The 19,665-nt window shown below is 43.3% G+C and overlaps 1 protein-coding gene across 3 annotated transcripts in view; it reads left to right on the top strand.

Annotated features, from left to right (window-relative positions):
* The first annotated feature begins 2,214 nt into the window (after nucleotides 1–2,214).
* The window catches only part of LOC139329299 (SLIT-ROBO Rho GTPase-activating protein 3-like), a 32,857-nt gene continuing 15,406 nt past the window's right edge, over nucleotides 2,215–19,665 (top strand). For all 3 annotated transcript variants that reach the window (XR_011602059.1, XM_070959512.1, XM_070959513.1), the window contains exons 1-6: nucleotides 2,215–2,670; nucleotides 9,365–9,560; nucleotides 13,205–13,367; nucleotides 15,035–15,097; nucleotides 19,038–19,229; nucleotides 19,533–19,661. Coding sequence is in view for 2 of the 3 variants with exons in the window: in XM_070959512.1 (XP_070815613.1) it covers nucleotides 2,604–2,670; nucleotides 9,365–9,560; nucleotides 13,205–13,367; nucleotides 15,035–15,097; nucleotides 19,038–19,229; nucleotides 19,533–19,661 (810 nt within the window). In the remaining variant the exon portion in view is untranslated. The remainder of the gene's footprint in view (nucleotides 2,671–9,364; nucleotides 9,561–13,204; nucleotides 13,368–15,034; nucleotides 15,098–19,037; nucleotides 19,230–19,532; nucleotides 19,662–19,665) is intronic.

Here is a 19,665-nt window from a genome sequence, read left to right as displayed (position 1 = left end):
AGCTCCATCAGCACTTTTAAAATGCATATGAAGAATGAGCAATGTCAAATCTAATACTGTATTTATAATATTTGCTTGTTAAACTCTTAGATGCACAGTTCATGAAGGACAGATGCATCATCTGATCCAGTGCAATAACCCTGCAGTGTGAATGAGGTTATATAAAACATTAGCTTTAATTAAACGTAAATAATAATTTGGTAAATGGCACAGTGAACATTAGATATAATCCTGAATAACTCCACCATAAAGAGTGCTGTATACTTCTTACGTTCACACAGTGAGTGATCTTTATTAGCCTCCTGAAGGAACCTAATGTTTTGTACGTGGACCATGTGATGATCATTCCTCCTGTAAAGGCCTTTAAGTGGATGGTGTTAAAGTTTCCGTGGCCTAGTTCGACACAGCTTTTTCACATTATTTTCAAACCCACCCCGACTTTTATCAGGCTCACTCTGCGGCCAAAGGATTGGTGAGTTACATTTGCTCAGGAAATTAGAAGCTGAAGTGGAGATTGTGTGGTGAGAAGCGAACGGCTCCCCCTGCAGATTTCTCCTGGGCTCTGTCCCAGCTTGACAGTAGCCCGCAGATTTCCTGAGAACTGGGTGCAAAGGCCGAGCGAGCGGGCTCTCCTGGCACAGCTCAAAATGCAATCTTCGCACAGATAGGCTCAACAAGAGAAAGGCGCTCCGTTATCTCTGTCACCTACATCCGTCTAAATTGCTCTGACACAAAAACACAATTTGGGTAGCTGTCAAAAGCGTAGCTTGCAGTTGCACTTGAGAAAGTTATTTGACAGTATTTTTCAGAAAGCTGTGCCAAAGTGAAGAGCGCTGAGGGGGAGAGAGCAGGACAGAGTGACTCACTGAGCCATTCTGACTTTCTCTGGGGAGATTCTCCATCTTTGTCAAAATGTTGCAACTATGGAGTGGGGGACGGGTTCAGCGGTAACACAGGTCATTTGTGACACCCCAGTCGCTTCCACTCAGAAATAAGTTTCTGTCACTGGCAATTGGTTGTCTGGCTCAGACCTGAGACAAAAGCCACAACAGCAGGCAACATTTCTTTGCCTACTTTAGAAACCAAATTGATGCTTTAGGTTATGTTTAGGAAACATTTTAATTTCCCGTATAATCTAGATAATTTGGTGAATTTGTGAAAGTGATGACAAACTGATCTATAGCCTATCTGATGTGGCTGCACGCTAACATCAGACACACTGAGCTTAGAGCTCAACGTTGGCCCTGCATGGGCCGGCAGAACGGCACATCTTTACTGGGTCTCTTGGTTTGTTTTATCCACAAATGCAATAAATTAATCGATCATCACAAGATTAATCCACATCTATTTTGATTTCTTTTTTTTCCTGTGAGGATTTAAGGCTTTCCTTTGTCATACATGTAACTAAGATGAGTATCTTTAGTTTAGCTTAGTTGAATATCTTTAAACTGCTTTGGGAATTTACCACAACATTTTTCACTATTGTCTCACACGTTAGAGACAAAACTGATAATGGATGAATTCAAAAAAATTGGTGTCAGATCAATAGCTTTATCGGCTTGATACTGAGCTCATCTGGAAGGTCAGGTGACAACTTACTTACTTACTTACTTAAACGTCTCATAATTACAAGACTAGATGTTGTGTTTTTCGTATTTATACAATAACCTAAATTTGAGATGTAAGAACATACATAGTTCAGATAATGAGTTATCCAGCCACAATGAGGAAAGATTTCTCACTATAATGCATGCATTTTTATTTGAATTTGCAGTATGATGACACCTGTATTTCATCCATGTTCAAACCGTTTTATGTTTTGTCTCACAGATCTGTCTGACTGGGCGCATGCTGTCAAAATGTAACACAAGCCAAACACTGGAATTTGAATTGTACATAAAAAAAAAAAAAAAAAAAGCCAGAGATTGCTGGATAATTGCCCCGGTATTCTGCAGTCAGCCTCAGCCTCATGTCACTGCCGCTGTCCTAGAGACAGAGCCGTCAAATCCTGGTCACCAACGAAGCATCCCTGAACTCCGTCAGCTGCGGATCACCGCATGCACGCTATCGGCGAAGATTTGCGTATCAGTTCACTCAGACAAATCTTAAATCATCCATGAGGAGAAAAGTGGTGAGGAAGGGAGGGGGATGGGGGAGGAGTCTCACATTGACTTTCACGTCCATTCAGCCTTTTCTGCGGCAGCATTGAACTTGGAGAGAGAGAGAGAGAGAGAGAGAGAGAGAGACTGGACAGTGTTGTGCAGAAGGGGCTCGGCGCTGTAATCGCAGAGGCTGCCATAGCTGTTCCTCAGTGAAATGTACATCAAACGTGAGTTGTTTTCCGATCCACTGAGGAGTGCTGCTGAAGAGGAGTGGTCAGGGACGGAGATCTTCACGCACTTTTAGCTTCGACGCCGCCGTGAACGCAGCGCCGCAGAGCCTCAAGTGCGTTTGATCACCGAAGTTGAGTCAAGCGGGCGATGATTCGCGTCTGATTGTTGCTCAACTATCCGGAGAGGACTGCGGACAGGGCAGACGCTGCATTGTGGCCACCGAGACGCTGATTCGTGCCCGAGGATTGCACAATCCGGTCCCCCTCCAAAATGTCATCTCAGGCCAAAGTCAAGAAGGACAAAGAGATTATTGCCGAGTATGAGACCCAAGTGAAAGGTTGGTAACGTGCAGGCCTGCTCGGATTGTTATTCTCTGTGTGTGAAGCCACTATTGCGTAACTTAACCACACTGCTTTATATGGCTTTCAGTGCGCGCTGCTGTGGGGTGGGACACGTTCATAGTTGGGGATGACAGTCATTTATTCTGAACATATCTCATCCATTTTTGTCATTTTGACTCAGGCATTAACTCTGACTGGTTGTGATAAGGCTATCACTTGAATCCAGAGATACAGCCATGAAGATGTAACTTGACTGAACCGGTTTCTCTGTAGGCTACTACTGAAGATGAGTGCCAGCTCTCTGACGTGCCTAGCCCTGCATGTGTGGCCATGTAAGCTTCTGGAGCTGGATGGTTTGATTCAAAGTGCAGCTGGTGTTTGTATCAGACTGTCCTAATGCTGCACACCCAACAAGGGAATTCACCTTGGACAGTGTTTCCAACAGACTGGAGGTCATGCACCTCAGGTACAGGATACCTCTGCAGGAGACCTCTGGGTGCATTTTACAGCCCCTTCCTGAAAGAAAGGTTAAAATGTGCATTAAGTAATGTGGGTCATTTTAAAAAACCAACATGGTGAGCGATGAGTATTTCCTGACACTCCAGGACAAAGTGTAGTACGGAGGGAGAGGGGAATGCTTGAAAAGATCACAAGGCAAACAGTTCAGAAAGTGCATAAATAATGTATGATGTCTGTATGAATTATGAACCATGAAAGGATTTTACTGTCTGCCGCTAAATATGTGACTGGATAAACCACCCAGAGAGGGAGGCACACTGAGCTGTGCTGCTGCAGACTGTACAGGATGTATGGGCTGTCTTATCAGGTTTTTTTTTTACACACAACTTCGGCTCCAACACTTCTGTGCATCACCCTCACACGGTTGTGGTTTTTGCTCAGTGTTACATATCAGGTTTTATTGACGGAGTCAGAGCAAAGGCTTTTTATAATAAGTTGCCTTTTTAAAACAGGATAGCTCAGCACTGTGCATAGGCTATTTATACTTGGGCTTCATGGACTATAATAATTTTTTTGTGCAATGAAGCTAATTGGTTCAGTGTAAAACAGGCCAACTCAGTTGATCCTTGCACAGTATATTGTTACAGGGTGCAGCAACTCTGCTCAGACCTCTAAAATCATCCATCAGAGCTGCAGAGCTCTAAACCACCAAGCAGGAGAGTTGAGTTAGAGAAAACACAAGTTAATGCCTCAAAGTGGAAACTGCATTTTAAATTTCACTTTGTTGTACAACTAGACAGTAGTTAGTTCTGTTAAAGGAATCGTTTGACATTGTACGCCTATTCGCCTTACAGGTAAAGGTATCATAATGCAGCATTTAATGATAATCAATAAAACTTTCATACATTACATGGTCCATGAACATCTCTACCTGAGTCCCATCAGACAGATTTTCATTGGCAATGGTGTTAATACTGACAACAAGACAACAACTCCCATGATTCCACACAACTTCACAACATCGTCAAACTACATCCTTTGTTTTCATTGTTCAGGTTGAGAGACCCCTAGTGGCAGAAATGATATACTATGCCTTTAAAGACTTAAAGACATTAAAATGATAACAGTAAAAATTTATGAAATAAAAAAAGCTAAATGAGAAGATCAACTCCATTCTCATATATGTCTGTTAAATATGGAGCTACAGTTAGCAGCCAGTCCTGAAGGCTGGAGAAAAACAGCTAGCGCACTTCTTGGCCGGATGCAGCGACTTCCTGAAGTCAAGAAGAAAAGAGGGATAAAAGAACAACTTGGGTTTTTACACATTTTTGTACAGACTAAAAAAAAAAAAGATATAAATCCTCTCACCAAACTTGGCAAGAAAGCAATCTTTAGTTCCCTAAAGATTCTGCTTTTATTTGTTAATTTGATGGCCGTTCTTTGCAATTTCATTTTCACTTTGATATGAGGAGAGAGAGTATGCCGTGTGACCTTGGCACTTAAGATTTTCTCATTAATTTGATATCACACCCAAAATACACAATACACAAATGAAGATAATATTAGCGTTTATGAAGTCAGTATGTGGAAATATTTCACCGAAGTCAAACCGTCCTCTCACAGACTCCAGTCAGACCTCTCTGCTGTTGTGCAGTGGAAATGACCAAAGCTTGTCAGCACGTGTGTGGAATGAACAGTTTGATTAGTGTTTTGCAGACAGATGTGTGCTTTACTTTCTCCCCGTCTCACCCTCTTTGTCTGTCTGTTTATTTGTTTAAGTCCTTCACTCCCTCACTCTCACCCTCTCATCCTCTCCCTCTGGTCTCCACACCAGCTTTGTGGCTGTGAGAGAGCCATCACAGCTCAGTCTCTCGTCTCAGTTTCAGGAAAAGCTTTTAAGCTGACATCTTAAGCTCATTTGCAAACTGGGCTCAGATCAGTTCGGAGCTGTGGGGTCTTTACTCTGACACTGACACTGGCCTCCAATAATGCAGAGTTGCTGACTGCACAGCAGTTCAATCAGCCGCTAACCTAATGCACTTTGCAGTGTTTTTCAACATGCAGCATTTGAGCAAACAGTGTGTTCTCGGCCACATTTGAACGATGATTGTTGGTGTGCTGGTGTATATTTTAGGCTCAAAGCTTTACAGGTCTGGGCCTGTATTTTGCAATTATTGTCACATGCCATCCCTGATTCATTGCTGACTGGATAGTCACTCACTGACAGGAGATACTGCTGAGTATAATAACATTAATCCACCATTTAGTCATTATCGGCAGTTGTCTTCTGAATTAATGCGGTTTCTTTCGACAGTGTACTTCGTGTTTGAGTTAAACTAATATTTTTCCTTCTGGAGAGTGTGGTTGAGCAGCCTGAGGGATCTCAGCTTCTTGCAGAACACAAGGAATCGAGGGGATGCCCTTCATCGTGCATCATACTGTACTCCTAGCTGTAGGCCACATTATCTTTAATGCCATTTGATCTGTTTGGAGCCGAGCTGCTTTAGTCTCATGCTCAAATTGCTCTAATAGAGTACACCATAAACTGTTTATTGTAAGATTTGCTATTGCTAAGGAAACATATGTGGCCCTAGAACATTTTAGGAATAATTGAAATTTAAAAAAGCCTGTGATAATTGAACATTGGTAATATTTTTGAGATTTAATTTGCTCATATTGTCAGGCAGTAACATCTCGCTATAGGCACTCGTACTGCCACCATATTCAGACACATAGACACACCCCTCTGTGTGTGTGTGTGTGTGTGTGTGTGTTCGTCATAAAGAAAGAATGCATAGGCTGATACTGTCCTGAAATGTCATGGTAGTGTTACGACAGTGAAACAATATCTTTGTTTCGAGTGTCTTGGAAACAAAGTACATGAGACACTGTGGCTGTGTTGACATACCCACAGTTGAGAGATTCAAAGAGAAAACTGCTTGGAATTCTGCCCACTACGTCCTGGATTTTCCTGTCCTGTGGTTGCACAAATAGCGATGCCTTTGCTTGTCAGAGATATTTGGATGGCGAGAGGGAGAGAAGGAAACGTGAACTCAGGCAAATAGACTGTAAAGGCATACCATAGCCATTACTGCATTCAGAAGACAAGTGTTCACAGAACACAGCCTTGATTTGTACCAAATTATGTCAACGTGTCAGTCTGGCTTAGGCCTCATGTGACTAGCCACGCATGGCTAACTGCAGACACAGCCCCAGAGACTGCTACGGGCCATTGCAATAGCTGTGCTAGGCTAATTTGAGGAGGCTACTGTGGTGACAAGGAGTCTTGACTATGTGATATTTGGTGCTTTCTGTCGCAGCCTAACTGGCAACCCTCCAAGGCAACAGTGACCAATATTTTCCCCCCATTTCATTACATTATCTGTTAGAGATCCAGGCATGTAGCAGACGTACTGGGTTTGAACTTCCGGGTGAAAGAGGAGGTCAAGGCTTCATAGCAGCTGAGCTCAGGCAGGTGCCGTCAGACAGTAATCATACGTGACTAAAGGACATGGATGATGTCAATTCTGTGTTTGTTGTGCATCGCTATCCCAAATGCACAATCACAACCAGATTGGTGACTTAAGCAGCAAGACAAGTTCTTTTCTTCGCTTTATTCTGCATCGTGTCTCTGGAAGCAATTCGTTTATGCTCAAAATGCTTGTTAAAGTCACCAAAACATACCAGGATGTTAACCATATGAGTTAGGAGTTAGATCAACATTACAAATGGGTAAAGTCCTATTAGTGAAAATTCCACAAGCCTCTGAGTGTGGAACATTTTGTTCATGTTGGATACGCTCTGTTCCCAGGCAGAGAACCTGGTGTAGCACATGCCTCTGCATTTCATTTAAAGACATCTGTACTATTGTGCCATCAATCAAAAGACGGAGAAGAGACTGCGTTTAGCTTTTCAGGCTTACTTCTCCGTATATTATTCACTTGAATTCCTTGCCAGCTTCCTCGTAATTATGCATCACTCTGCAAAGGCTTGAATCATTCATTGAATGTAGTGCAGTGTTGCACAGTCCCTAGTAACAGTTTAAGTTCTAAAAATAACGTGCTCACAGGAGAGCGAATGCAAATATCACGAGTCTATTTGGTGTCTGACTGATAAAATTATGCAGTTAAATCAACTTAGATTCGCTCGCTGTATTGTCTGCTCCGCTCTTTTGCAGCGTCACTGCAGGATTAAAAGTGATTAAAGTCACACAGGCAAACACATTGTGTTGTTCGGGGATCTGTTTTCGCACAGGAGCGCATCACAGCGACTATTTTGAACATGACTGCTGCCTCGTTCATCAGCGCTTTCTGTTTATTGAGTATTTCTAAGCGGAGAAAGTTGCCCTTGTCCTTGGCCATTATGCTAAGCAGACCGACTGCTGCGACCGTCAGAACAGGGAACCGGCCTGCTCTCATTGAGATGCCTCCAGAGGCATGTAACCAGGCAACTGGGCAACTGTGGGGACCATGAGGGGTACATTTCCAAACAGCAAGGGACTACGTATTTACTCAGTCCTTCTCCCTCTTTCGCGTTCATTCACAGTTTTACTCACAGACGACGGGGGAGGCATTTCTTAAAAATCCTTTATTCTACATACAGAAACAGCATTTAGATGTGAACAAAAGGGCCTTTCTTCCGCCGGGCCGTCTTTTCCATTGATAAATTTCGACACAGTCCCTTTCTGTGCACAGCAATCGTGTGCATGGTTGAGGCGGTTTGTCATAATGGAATCTTCAGCCATCTCAATGTTGCTCAACTGCCGCGTATTGTCTTGAAGAGAGAGACGGCCTTGTGTGTGTGTGTGTGTGTGTGAGTGTGTATGATCCACAGATGTGAGCTCACCAGTGTATTAGCTTAGCACAGTACAGTGTGTCTGCGCTAACTTCAGTTGCTCTTTGTGAGATCTGTCATGTTGTTGTTGTGGTTTTTGACAGTCATTTAAAATGCTTGTTTATTGATGTGATGGATGAGCTTATGGTGTTCTGTCATCCAAACTGATGATTTTAGGCAAGCTATAATTAAAAACAAATAAGTTATTGAAGCTTTTGCACAAATTAAGATTGGGAATGGCGGGAATAACAGTCATTTAATTTATTCTCTTCTGCACCCGTTTCCTTATTGTGATAAACGCAGATATTTGGAAAACATCCATATCAATATCCTGATCGTGATGTCAGCCGTGTCGCTCAGCCTCGCGGGCTCTGACATGATTGATGGTCTGTCTGCAGCCACACATTCAGCAGCCTCTTAGCCACTGGATTTATGGCAGCCTCGCAGTAAACAGTATATGGATGAAATAAAATGTTATTTGTATTCCTTTTCGGCGTTACTGTAAGACCATAAAAGTGATGTTATTACTCTGGTGGACGTTTTTATCACCTGAAATCCCAGAGGTGTTAAGGTGCAGCCAAACGCCAGGACGAGCTGCCCAACGGGGAGTGTGTGGATATTAATTCCTGGACATTTTGAAAAGCCTAAATGAATTAACTATACTCTGAACGCGCAAGCAACAACAGTGAAACTTTCAGCACAGGAGGTAAATGAGCGTTAAACCAACTTTTCCCAAAGAGATTTTTTTTTTGTAAATTTGCCTCGCAGTGCTTTATTACCATGTAAAACATTTAGTTAAGAAAAGTATTTTTAAATACCAGATTTTGATAATTCAGCCCAAAACATATTTTTTCCTCATTCTTAGACGATGAATAAGAGCGGCGAGTTTCCAAACCTCATGAGCAGAAAACCACAGCAATCTTGTAATCGAAAGAATGCCTGCAATTTGTTTTTTCAAGACAAACTTCTCTGAAGGCTCGCTCAGCACAATGCATTTTGAGAAGCTGACCTATTTTATATTTTTCCGTGCTGTCTGCTGCAATCATCAGACATGCATCTCATGTGCACGTGTGCTACCCCAGCATTTAGACACCCCCACGCTCCCTCCCTCCCTCCCACTGCACACACACACACACACACACACACACACACATCAGACAAATGCACTTTGACATCCAGTTTTATCCAATTATGATGACTTTGTTGTTTTATTAGCGCATATTTGTGTTTACTGTGTTATGTGCCGTGTCCAATCCGCTGCTGAGGGACTGTGGGTTAAATGCTGACCTCCAGCATTGTTTGGCACGCAGAAGTGAGGCCCAGCTTGTAAGCCCACTTCCCCAGAGAGGCACTATGTGTTCTGAAGGTGGTCTCCCCTTTTTTGTTTTTGATTCGCAGAGATCCGTAACCAGCTCGTGGAGCAGTTCCGCTGTCTGGAGCAGCAGTCTGAGTCTCGGCTGCAGCTGCTGCAGGACCTGCAGGAGTTCTTTCGTCGAAAGGCCGAACTCCAGCTCGAGTACTCCAGAGGCCTGGACAAACTGGCTGAGCGCTACTCTGCCAAGATCCGCACCTCCAGAGAGCACCAGCACTTCAAGTGAGTCTCCCCACTGCCTGTCTGCCGAGCACAGTATCAGAAAGCCTTGACTGATAAATAGCGGTTAGATATTTCATATGATCACTGGCACGCCGCAGAGAGGTGGAAAAAGAGGAAGACGGAGGAGGGATAAGCAACAAAAAGGAGAGGAGGGATAAAAGCAGAAGAAATGACCTGAAATGAAGCCAGGGCCAGGGAAGCTTGTGGCCTAAGGCTGCTGTGTTTCTCCCAACTAGGTCAGACTCTTTATCCCCCCCCCCCCCCCCCCCACCACCACCACCACCCCAGCTTTTTTTCAACGTGGCTGTCGTTTCATTTCCATTCTCAAGCAACGTCACGCTAGACTGCTACCCAAACACTCATATTTTCTGAATGGACACAGAAAATTAGGAGCCTGAAGAAAGAAACATTATGGGCTGGTTTACTCAGATTCACTTGAACTGCTCTAAATCTTCGTGTGAGGGAAATCTGTGGTCATGAAGCAAACACACCCCGCAGCATGTTGAGGAATTCCTGCTTCGATGCTCTGACCAGCCCGCAGCTGGCTGTGACTTTTAGATCGTTTTCGAGCTGTATATGCGAGCACGTTCATTTGAAATCTTTAATCGAGAAGTTGTCTCTTCACCTTGGAAAACAGACCAGTAAAGGCTGCCAGATGCGGTTGAAAGCTCCTGAAAAAGTGGACAAATTTGTCGAATTAGAGTCAATTTGAAGAATCTGCTCTTTTTTTAATAGTGTCATAGTTTTGAATTAACAGCCAAGGGAATTGAACTCACCTTATAAAGCACTACAGTATAGATGGTGTAATTGATTTGCAGCCAGGCGCACACCCTTTCTTTGACCTGGCTGTGTCAGTCATGTGTAACAAACCCATTGGTTTATTCAGGAGAGGTCTCTCCGTCTCTCTTTCAGTCTCTCCGGCCAATTGGACGTGAAGCGTAATCATGGCGGAGAGCTCCCGTCACTGGGACATTGACAAATGGAGCGTTTCCTCAAAGGGAGACCCCTGCGAGAGAGTCACATTGCATGACTTCTCTCTACACCCTACTGTCCCAGATTCTCCACCGTCACATTAAATGGTCATCATTATATCTCTCTGTCAAAGGCTAGATTCATACTCAGACTACAATGGACCGGCTAAGTCTCTATCATTAATAATCCCACGCGGTCCTCTCTTCGGATGCTTCAGAGCTGGCTCTGCACTCTGTCGTTTAATTTTTCTTTTTTTCCAGTGAGCGGTGCCCTTCTTTCTTATCCGTGAACCCAACAGATTTTCATTTCTGGTGTCATATCTAATAAAGGGGCTGGCAGGAGATTGTCAAACCCTCCTGCAATAGACTGGCAGCAGCAAAAACGTCATTATGAGAGAACATGACTCTGTGTGCCTTTTTTAAAAGACTGTTTGTATCCAACAGTAGTTAATAGAAACATCATATTTTCAGGAACAGCCGGCTGGTGCATTCTACTTGACGCCTTGTCGTGAAACGGGTATTGCTGTACTTTTTTGTAGGCCGCCGGGTTCAAAAACCTCCTTCTGTCATCTTCCATGAGTTGGTTTGCATCAACTCCTTTGTGTCGTGAATACTACAGTCTCGTCCTTATTCAAGAGCAGCCAACCACCAAAGAGTTACAGTCAGGTTCCTGATCCCGGGTACGCGATCAAACACCTGCTCCTCTTGAAAGGAGGCCCTATAGGGAAAGTGTGTTCGTGTTTTTTATCAAAGTGTTAAAGGATGAAAGGCAAAGCAGAAAGAAGATGCTGATGTCCAGTATTCCTTTAGCATCAAGAGCGCAGCTCTTTGAACTCACCGCCAACGCACAACTTTTCAGATTGCTGCTCTGTTGTACGAAGTTTGTGCTACTTTTTCAACATTCCTCCAGACAGAAGGATAGAGCCATAAACTAAACTATAGTGTCAACAGTCAGCAGGAGAAGCCGAGTGAGAAGCCAGCAGTAATTTCGTAGAATATGAAATTACAGATGTGGAATTTAGACCTGGATCAGAGACAGATAATGTCCATTTAAGAATGATAGCTCGGATCTGGACTGACAGAATGTGGTTTGAACTTCTGAAAAGAGTCATGCAACTCGACATATTTTGGTCTAAAGGCCAGTTTCTGATTAAATTTCAGCATTGTTTTGGACGCACGGAGGGAGCTAGAGTGGGGCCCATATGATCTCTCTTCTTTGTCATAGAGCGGAAGCCAGCATTAGCTGAAGATTAGAGTGAGCTGCACCGAGACAGGAAAACAGCCCTATTTCACTTCAAAAGGAGAAATGAAAGCGTGAAAAAGTCTCCGCTCGGATGAAAATGATCAAAGTTTTGGAGCGGTTGACAGGAAACAAGTCAGGGCTACTCTTTTTAACGTGATCTTCAAAAATGAGATTAGAGTCAAAAATAACCGCTGCATGTCTGACTCGAGCTTCAGTCTGAGATGCTGCTGTGGATCAGCGCTCCGTCACATGATCTGCAGAGAGACCGACAAATAATTTGCAATTTATTTAGATTGTTTAGAAATTGCTGCATGGCTGCTTTAAATGCTTCCTCAATAGGAAGCAGAAGGAAAGAAATCTGAAAAGGCAGCTGTCAGTGTGGCAGATTGCTAGAGAATAGCTAGTGATGTGTTAATGGAGGTAATAGCTCGCCCGCTAACCATTCATGAGAATCACAAAGCCACATCGTAATAACTGCATCACCTTCTTTATGAGTTGAGCTGCTTGAGGTTTCTGGGTGCTGCAGGTGGAGCTCTGCGCTGTGTTCCGGCAGCTACTGTCACTGTTTGCAACACTTTCTTGTCTAAACACAGAGGAGTGGGCAGCCTGTTATTTCAAAGTCCCAAGCAACATCATGTGACGCGTAAAAGAAGATTATTTTTTTAAACGTCAAGTTCTCAGCAAAAGAGATAATCGTGGCAGATTTGTTCTATGAACGAAAAACAGTTCGTTACTCTTCCTCTGTCCTGCTGACAGCTCGTGTGATATGATAAATGTTTCTGCGGGGGCAAATCGGCAGAGATGGCTATCAGGGCGTGAACTTCCTTCTGAGCATCTTCTTCCCGATCAACAAAGACATGCAAAGTGTTCGAATCATTCATCTTCATCCGGCCGTTAAAGGAGGAATCGAGTCGGGGTTGGATCAGGTCCTGGTATAGGTCAGCTATCAGCCAATGGCAAGATATGATACAGCATTTTTATATTGAAGTCACAGTCGTTAGAGGTCAGAAAAAAACAGTCGAATGCTCTCCAAAGACAAAAGATGAAGACAAACTCTTTGGTGTGAGGATAATTGAACTCACATGCTCCCTCGAGCAAGGAGGCAAGTGCAGTCAGCATGCTTTCTGTGTATGTGTGTGTGTGTGTGTGTGTGTGTGTGTGTGTGTGTGTGTGTGTGTGTGTGTGTGTGTGTGTGTGTGCAGCTGCCCCCTTTTTTGCTGATTCCTCACCACACGTGCAGTGACCCCTCCATCTCTAATATGTAATGCCTAAGAGCTGCTACCAATGGTTCAAATGTAGGATCTGTGCAGTCTTTAGGAAGGTCTTCATTCATACAACGTTTAGTATGATTAGCACTTCAGCTGCACATGGGCACAAGTCTGAATTTTGCACTGGTGTTGGTTTTCATCGTCTTTCCTCTGCTGTTTCAGAAAGGACCAGAATCTCGTGTCCACTGTGAACTGCTGGTATTTGGTCTTGGACCAGACCAGGCGGGAGAGCAGAGACCACGCCACTCTCAGCGACATCTACAACAACAACGTCATTGTCCGTCTGGCACACGTGGGCGAGGATGTCATCAGACTTTTCAAAAAGGTCAGAATGGGAATGAAATGGATGAGGGCACGCAACCCCAACCGTTACTAACGCACACAGTCGCAGGTCTTATCTGCTCCGACCGCATGACTGAGGCCCACAGCTGGGAGCTCGACACCACACCAACATAAATATGTAAAAATATGTTTATATGTGCCAGAACAGGCAGTATATTTCATGCTGTATGCGTCTCATGCGGTTAGATGTGCTATGTCATGGTCTCAGTGACATTTAATCAGTGCTTCAGTTGCAACACACTTTTTGCATGCCAGGTTTTTGCAGCCACTTTATTGTCTGCTTTCAAACAATGGCCATTAGGTTGATGCCTAGCAGACTATTCCCGGCCATCAGTGAGGTTTTAGCTACCGAAAATTGCACCACTTTAGCCTTTCAGTACATGCCAGCTATTGTGAGAGTGTCTACAGTAAAGCTAAACATGGTTGGTGAGAGATTACATTTCTCTGCCTGACCCCCCCCCCCCAACATCATGCTGAGTTTGCTGAGATCGCTAACCTTTTTTTGACCGTCTTCACACCTCACCACCCTTGTAGCCCATACTCCTACTCATTTCATGTCACACCAGATTCACATTAAATAGGACTCATTCAGTAACTAGCAGAGAGAGGTAGGTGTAATTTATTTATTTTGTTCAAAGTCTTACATCATAGAAAACATTTGTGTGACGCTCTTGCTCTCACATCTCACACACAAGGCATATGCTTAATGTATGGTACGCATGGGAGTAGCAGAGCGCCTGTGTTTCGGGGTTTATGATGAACAATCCGCCCCAGGGATCTTAGCTCAGTATCGTTTGACAGCAGCAGGAGTCTGCAGTAATTTATGTCCTCTAGGGGGCTCTGCACTGTCACGATGGGAGCCGCGATGAGAACGGGGTGGCTTGCGGCCAGCACGAAGAGGAGGGCTTAAAGCTCCTAGCGGAAAAACTGTCTGCCTCTGCAAGAAGTTAGCTCACATTGTGACAAAGTTCTCCAAAACAATAATCCTGTTATGCTGTAGCATCCTGGTTCAGCTGCAGTGCAGTCTCACTGCTAATGAATTACACATGTGGGGAAGGGAATGAATCAACGCTGGCGTTTGTTAAGTCAAAGTTTAAACGCACTGAATGTGCTGTAATTTAATTGTTGTCACATGTGAAAATGCGAAGGTCGCTGTTTTGACAAGTGGCCCCGGAGCGGTGGCAAAAGAAACAGGATTGATTGGGCTAAGTGTCGCTCCATATCCCCTCAACAGGATTTCCAAAGTCACTCTCCACTGGCCACATTCCTCCTCTTGGGCTATAAGCCCCTTCATGGGACATGTCCAATTCATCATAGGCTCTTAGCCCCTGTAACTGAGCTGAAGCTGTGACACAGCACCTTGGGAAATGTTCTACAGTTACTGCACTGTTCTATTTCTGTCTGCATGTGCACTTTGGGCATTGTATTAGATCTTTTCTGGTGCAGTGTAATGACAGCATTTCAACGCCTGCTGATATCCCTCACATACAAAATATAAGCAGCACACAGCCTTCAAGTTTTTCATTTGTGGGGAGGAGGTTCTCTCAAAAAACCCAGTTGTTAGTCTCAGATGTTTCAATACCTGCCTTCACATGGCCTTTAAATATGCCATTATGCTTATGAAACCCTCACCTGTTCTCTCTTTTACAGAGCAAAGATATCGGGGTGCAGATGCACGAGGAGTTAGTGAAAGTGACCAATGAGCTCTACACAGTGAGTGAAACAAATATCACTGCCCTTTCATGCCTAACCTTTCTTTGTCTATACCAGCCTGCCCGTTCTGCCTTTCCCCCTATGTTAGCCGCCTCTGGCTCGTCAGTGCCGAGCCCGAGCTTTTTTCGGACCTGAACCTGTAACCTGTGAAGCAGCTGGCCTGACACTGCACACAGCAGATATGCCTTATCAGCAGTGCTCCCTCTAACAGGTCATTTCTTCCATCTCCTGAGGTTGTGAAAGGAGAAAATTAGCATTCTTCCTCCCTCTGTGAGCTCCTACATCAGCTTGAAGGGGAGAGCGTTCTTGCCCCCGGCTGTGCTTCGAGCAGACTCAGCAGTCTGTGCTGCAGTGGTGCACTGTGCTCACAGCAAACATGAGCTGCTGTATTACTTTCAGCTAATGCTACATGCAATCACACGCATCTGTTTATGTCTTGGTAACAGCTGTCAATCCATCTATTCTTATATATGTTGTGCTGCACATAATACTCGGGACACCCCGCGTGGAAACACATGCGCACATATGACATGAAGCGTACAGGATGATAACAGAAACAGCTGTGACTCATTTGGCTGATGAAAATGAACCAATGCAGTGATATCATCTGCTCTGTGTGGTACAACAAACACACCAGACTGCTTCCTTCCGGGCCTTATTGCTCAGTTATTGTTGAGCAGCAAATCTGTAATAGGAATCAGTTAATATGAATCAAAACATGCAGCAAGTTAACAAACTCATTTAAAAAGCTTCTTGAAATTGGACTGACTTGAGGTAACTAAAGCAAGTTTAGGCAAGCCGGGTTGTGAAATGATGTGAAACACAATTTCCAAAATCAGTCAGTCAGAATCTGAATTGGCCAAGTATGTGTGCACATATGAGGAATGTGACTCCAGTTTAAACATTGCACTCAGTGTACTTAAACCTGACTTAAGTTATGCTTTGGATAGCTGTCGCCGCAGTTGAGTATAGCATATGAAGTCTGAAGATTATTTTTCATAGGCCTTAACAACTTGCTATTACAGTCACACCTAATACTCCAGTGGGTTTGCAGTATTTTCAGATGCATCGCTCGTACAGCTCTGACCACTAGCTTTGGTGTTATGTTGATAAAATTTAATTTCCTGCCAGGTAAAAAATTCATGTCCAAAACACACTTATTTTCAGATAGTCATTATACACTCCCATTCTGCTTAATTAATCATTTTATTTCATTTTTTACTGACGTGTAAAACTCCACCTTTGGCTACTTGCCACACACTTAATCATCCGCATTATGTCTTGAACGTTACTGGGTAAATACTGTCAGTGATCGATCAAAGGTAATTAAAAAACTTTAGGGAAAGTTTCGGCCCTTTGCTTAAGACACATTTATCACGGTGCTGTAAAATTGATTGTGACCCCAAACTACAATTGCGCCAAAGTTGCGCAGTCTCCAAAATCCTTTCAAGTGAAATGAGTTGTGATTTGATTCCCTTTCAAAAGAACAGGGAGTGAAGACAAACGGGAGGAAGGAGTCTGTAACGTGGTTTGTTCGTTTACACTAACAGTTAATGGAAGAGCTCAAAACATAGTATCACAGAACACTGTTTAATTGCAGTGCAATTTCAGTGATTATTGACAACCTCTCACACTCATTTCAAATGGATGTTTGGATCAAGTGAAAACAGATGAAGAAGAAACTCGCATTATATAAACTGCATAAAATACATACTCACATGTAACATTATACAGCACTTTCCTGCTTTACTAATATTGATTTTTCCTCCCTATTCATGCATTATTAAATGCCTGACGGCAGCTCCCACACATGGCATAAGGAAACACAGTATTTCAAGCAGTTTATATAGCTTAAAGCGAACAGATATGCTTACATGTAGAATATATTTATGTTACCAGTGATGAATCTGAAATGAAGTATGGATTTGTCTTTGCGAGCCTGCTGGTCTCTGCTATTGATCTGCTGCTGGCTTTTTGTGGAAATCAGGTAGTTTCTTGTTTTGTGGGTAGCAGGGAAGGTTGCATACTGTCACTCTGTAACCTCCTTCCACCCCTGCTGATCGATCTCACTGTCCTCTGCATGCCCATTTCAGACAGGGTTGCTAGGAAACCAGAACTTGAGAGTGAGTGATGGAGGAGCAGATGTTGTTTAATTGCACTCTTGATTCAGGGAGACTAGTTAAACGCTCACATGTGATCTCCACGAAACATGGATCTGCTCAGATTCCTCCAAAGCAAACCGAACAGGGAGAGGCTGCTTTTGGAGCCGTGATGAATGCTGGTTGAGACATACAGTACTGGTTTAACATTGCTTGGATGTTTTTTTGTTTTTGCCGTGACAATACTGTGGTGAAGACAAGCAAAAAAATGTAGACACATCAGACGGACACACCCAGCGCGACACCTCCAGCTCAGTTAGGTGCCAATCAAAATGTGATGAGCAGGATGAGTAAGCTACCCTCCCTGATGTTTATGAGCAGAATGAAAATAAATATGTTCCAGGGTTACATGAGTTCATATGTATTCATACACTTTGGGCTGCACGCCATTTAATGTCTTTCAGGTAACCATAATGTGATTATGTCATTCTTAAACTGATTCTTAACCTGCAAATTTTATGTATCAGTCACCATGTATAATATGTCTGCTTAAGTTAAACTCAAGCACAAAGATTCATAGCCCTTTCCAACTGTAATGTGTTGTTAACCTCGGCTTTAAAATTATGAGTGAAATAAGTCCTCAGTAAGACACATAAGACCATCAAGGACCCCAAACATGTCTGAAACCTTTGTGAGTCTATTATAAATTAAAACAAACAGAAAGAAGTTTGGTTTTATTCCACAAGCTTTGCATATTTTGTGTATAAATGTGTATGAAAACAAAACACTTTTTGGACAGAGTCTATACATTTTATACTTAGGGTCTTTTTACATCTGCTTTTAATCTCAGTTTAATTACTGACTGTGAGAGTTTTTGCTCGACATGATACTTAAAGCTGCAGTTGGTAAGATCGAGAAGAGAGCAGAATTAGCCTGAAAATTTGAACCAACACAAGTTCCACGTCACGCCCCCTCCCTCTCCGCTGCACTCATGCCCTGCCTCCCAGCCCCTCCTCCCTGCGGCGTCTGCAGTAACGTTAGCCTTAGCATCGGAAACAAGCTAACTCTGCCCAGCCACTACATCACAGTCGCTAACATACCGTACGCGCTGCGAAGTGTTACTGTAACAATCACCATATTAGCTTTGTGGTTATTTGTCGTCTTAGCCGTATATCGTTAGCCTCATAGCATAATTGCCTAAGTCATTTTTTGGCCAAATTGAGATATCTGCCTAACTCTACTCTCCTGACACTGCTGCTTCATCCTGCCTTATATGCTCCTCTGGCTCTGATTGGTTGTTTTGTGTTGGGCACGGTGGATTCTTGCAAAATCACAGTAGGAGCAGTATGTGGGACCTTTTTTTTCATGTACTGCTGTCTGGGCAGAGGGACAGTTTTAGCAAATATGACAAAAAATTTCTTTTATACAAGTTATCTAATGCAGCTTTAATTTAAACTCACAATATATAACATTTCCACAATAAAATGTCAAAAAACGACAAGACCTTTGTAAAATATGCTGTTGAGTCGTCGCATTATCACAAATACTTCCAACAATGTTCACACCCAGAGAGGTTTATAATTTTATTCAAAGTAAAGGTGTGTTTGATTTGGTCGCCTCTGATGGCAACTCAGTGTCATCAAACTACATTCCCTCGCTGCAGTAATTACATCCTGTGCTTTTAAATGTGGCAGATATTAATGGAAATTTCAGCATGTGATTCTGCTCACGTCTTCTATTCCTCCTCAAATTCACATCCTTTTTAACAAACACGTTGATTGGACTGTGGCGCCCCGAGCACCGAGAGGACTTTGACATGAGATGCACATGTGTTGTTCCAGGTGATGAAGACGTACCACATGTACCACACTGAGAGCCTCAGTGCTGAGAGCAAGCTGAAGGAGGCAGAGAAACAGGAAGAGAAGCACATCGGCAAGGCCAATGACATTAGTTCCAGCCTCCTGCGGTACGGTCATGATGAACGTCCACAGCGACGGAGCTCTGTGAAGAAGATGGAGAAAATGAAGGAGAAGGTCTGTTTGGGTCAAGTGTGTTGTACATTACAGGCATTGCACCCACACTCAAATACAAAAAACCGACAAATGCATTCGTAATGATCATCTTGAGTTGTCCTTGAAAGCTGCTATTTGCACAAATGACACTTGGAAATGTAGTTAAAGCTCCAAAGAGCCCATCTCTACGTTGTGCAAAGTACTACATTTATTGACAGATTATAAGATAAAGCTACATTTACGCAACAATGCATTCTTTCAGTACATTAGCGAACCATTTTACATCCTGTGTTGATGGGACTCTTTCTCCCTCTTTCTCCCTAGAGACAAGCCAAGTACTCTGAAAACAAGCTGAAGTGCACAAAGGCCCGGAACGACTATCTTCTGAATCTGGCAGCTGCCAATGCACTGGTGGCCAAATACTACATCCATGATGTTTCAGACATGATAGATGTAA

Source organism: Chaetodon trifascialis, chromosome 3 (genome assembly GCF_039877785.1).
Source record: "Chaetodon trifascialis isolate fChaTrf1 chromosome 3, fChaTrf1.hap1, whole genome shotgun sequence".
NCBI classification, from domain to species: Eukaryota; Metazoa; Chordata; class Actinopteri; order Chaetodontiformes; family Chaetodontidae; genus Chaetodon; species Chaetodon trifascialis.
This window is presented reverse-complemented; position numbering and strand designations above follow the sequence as displayed.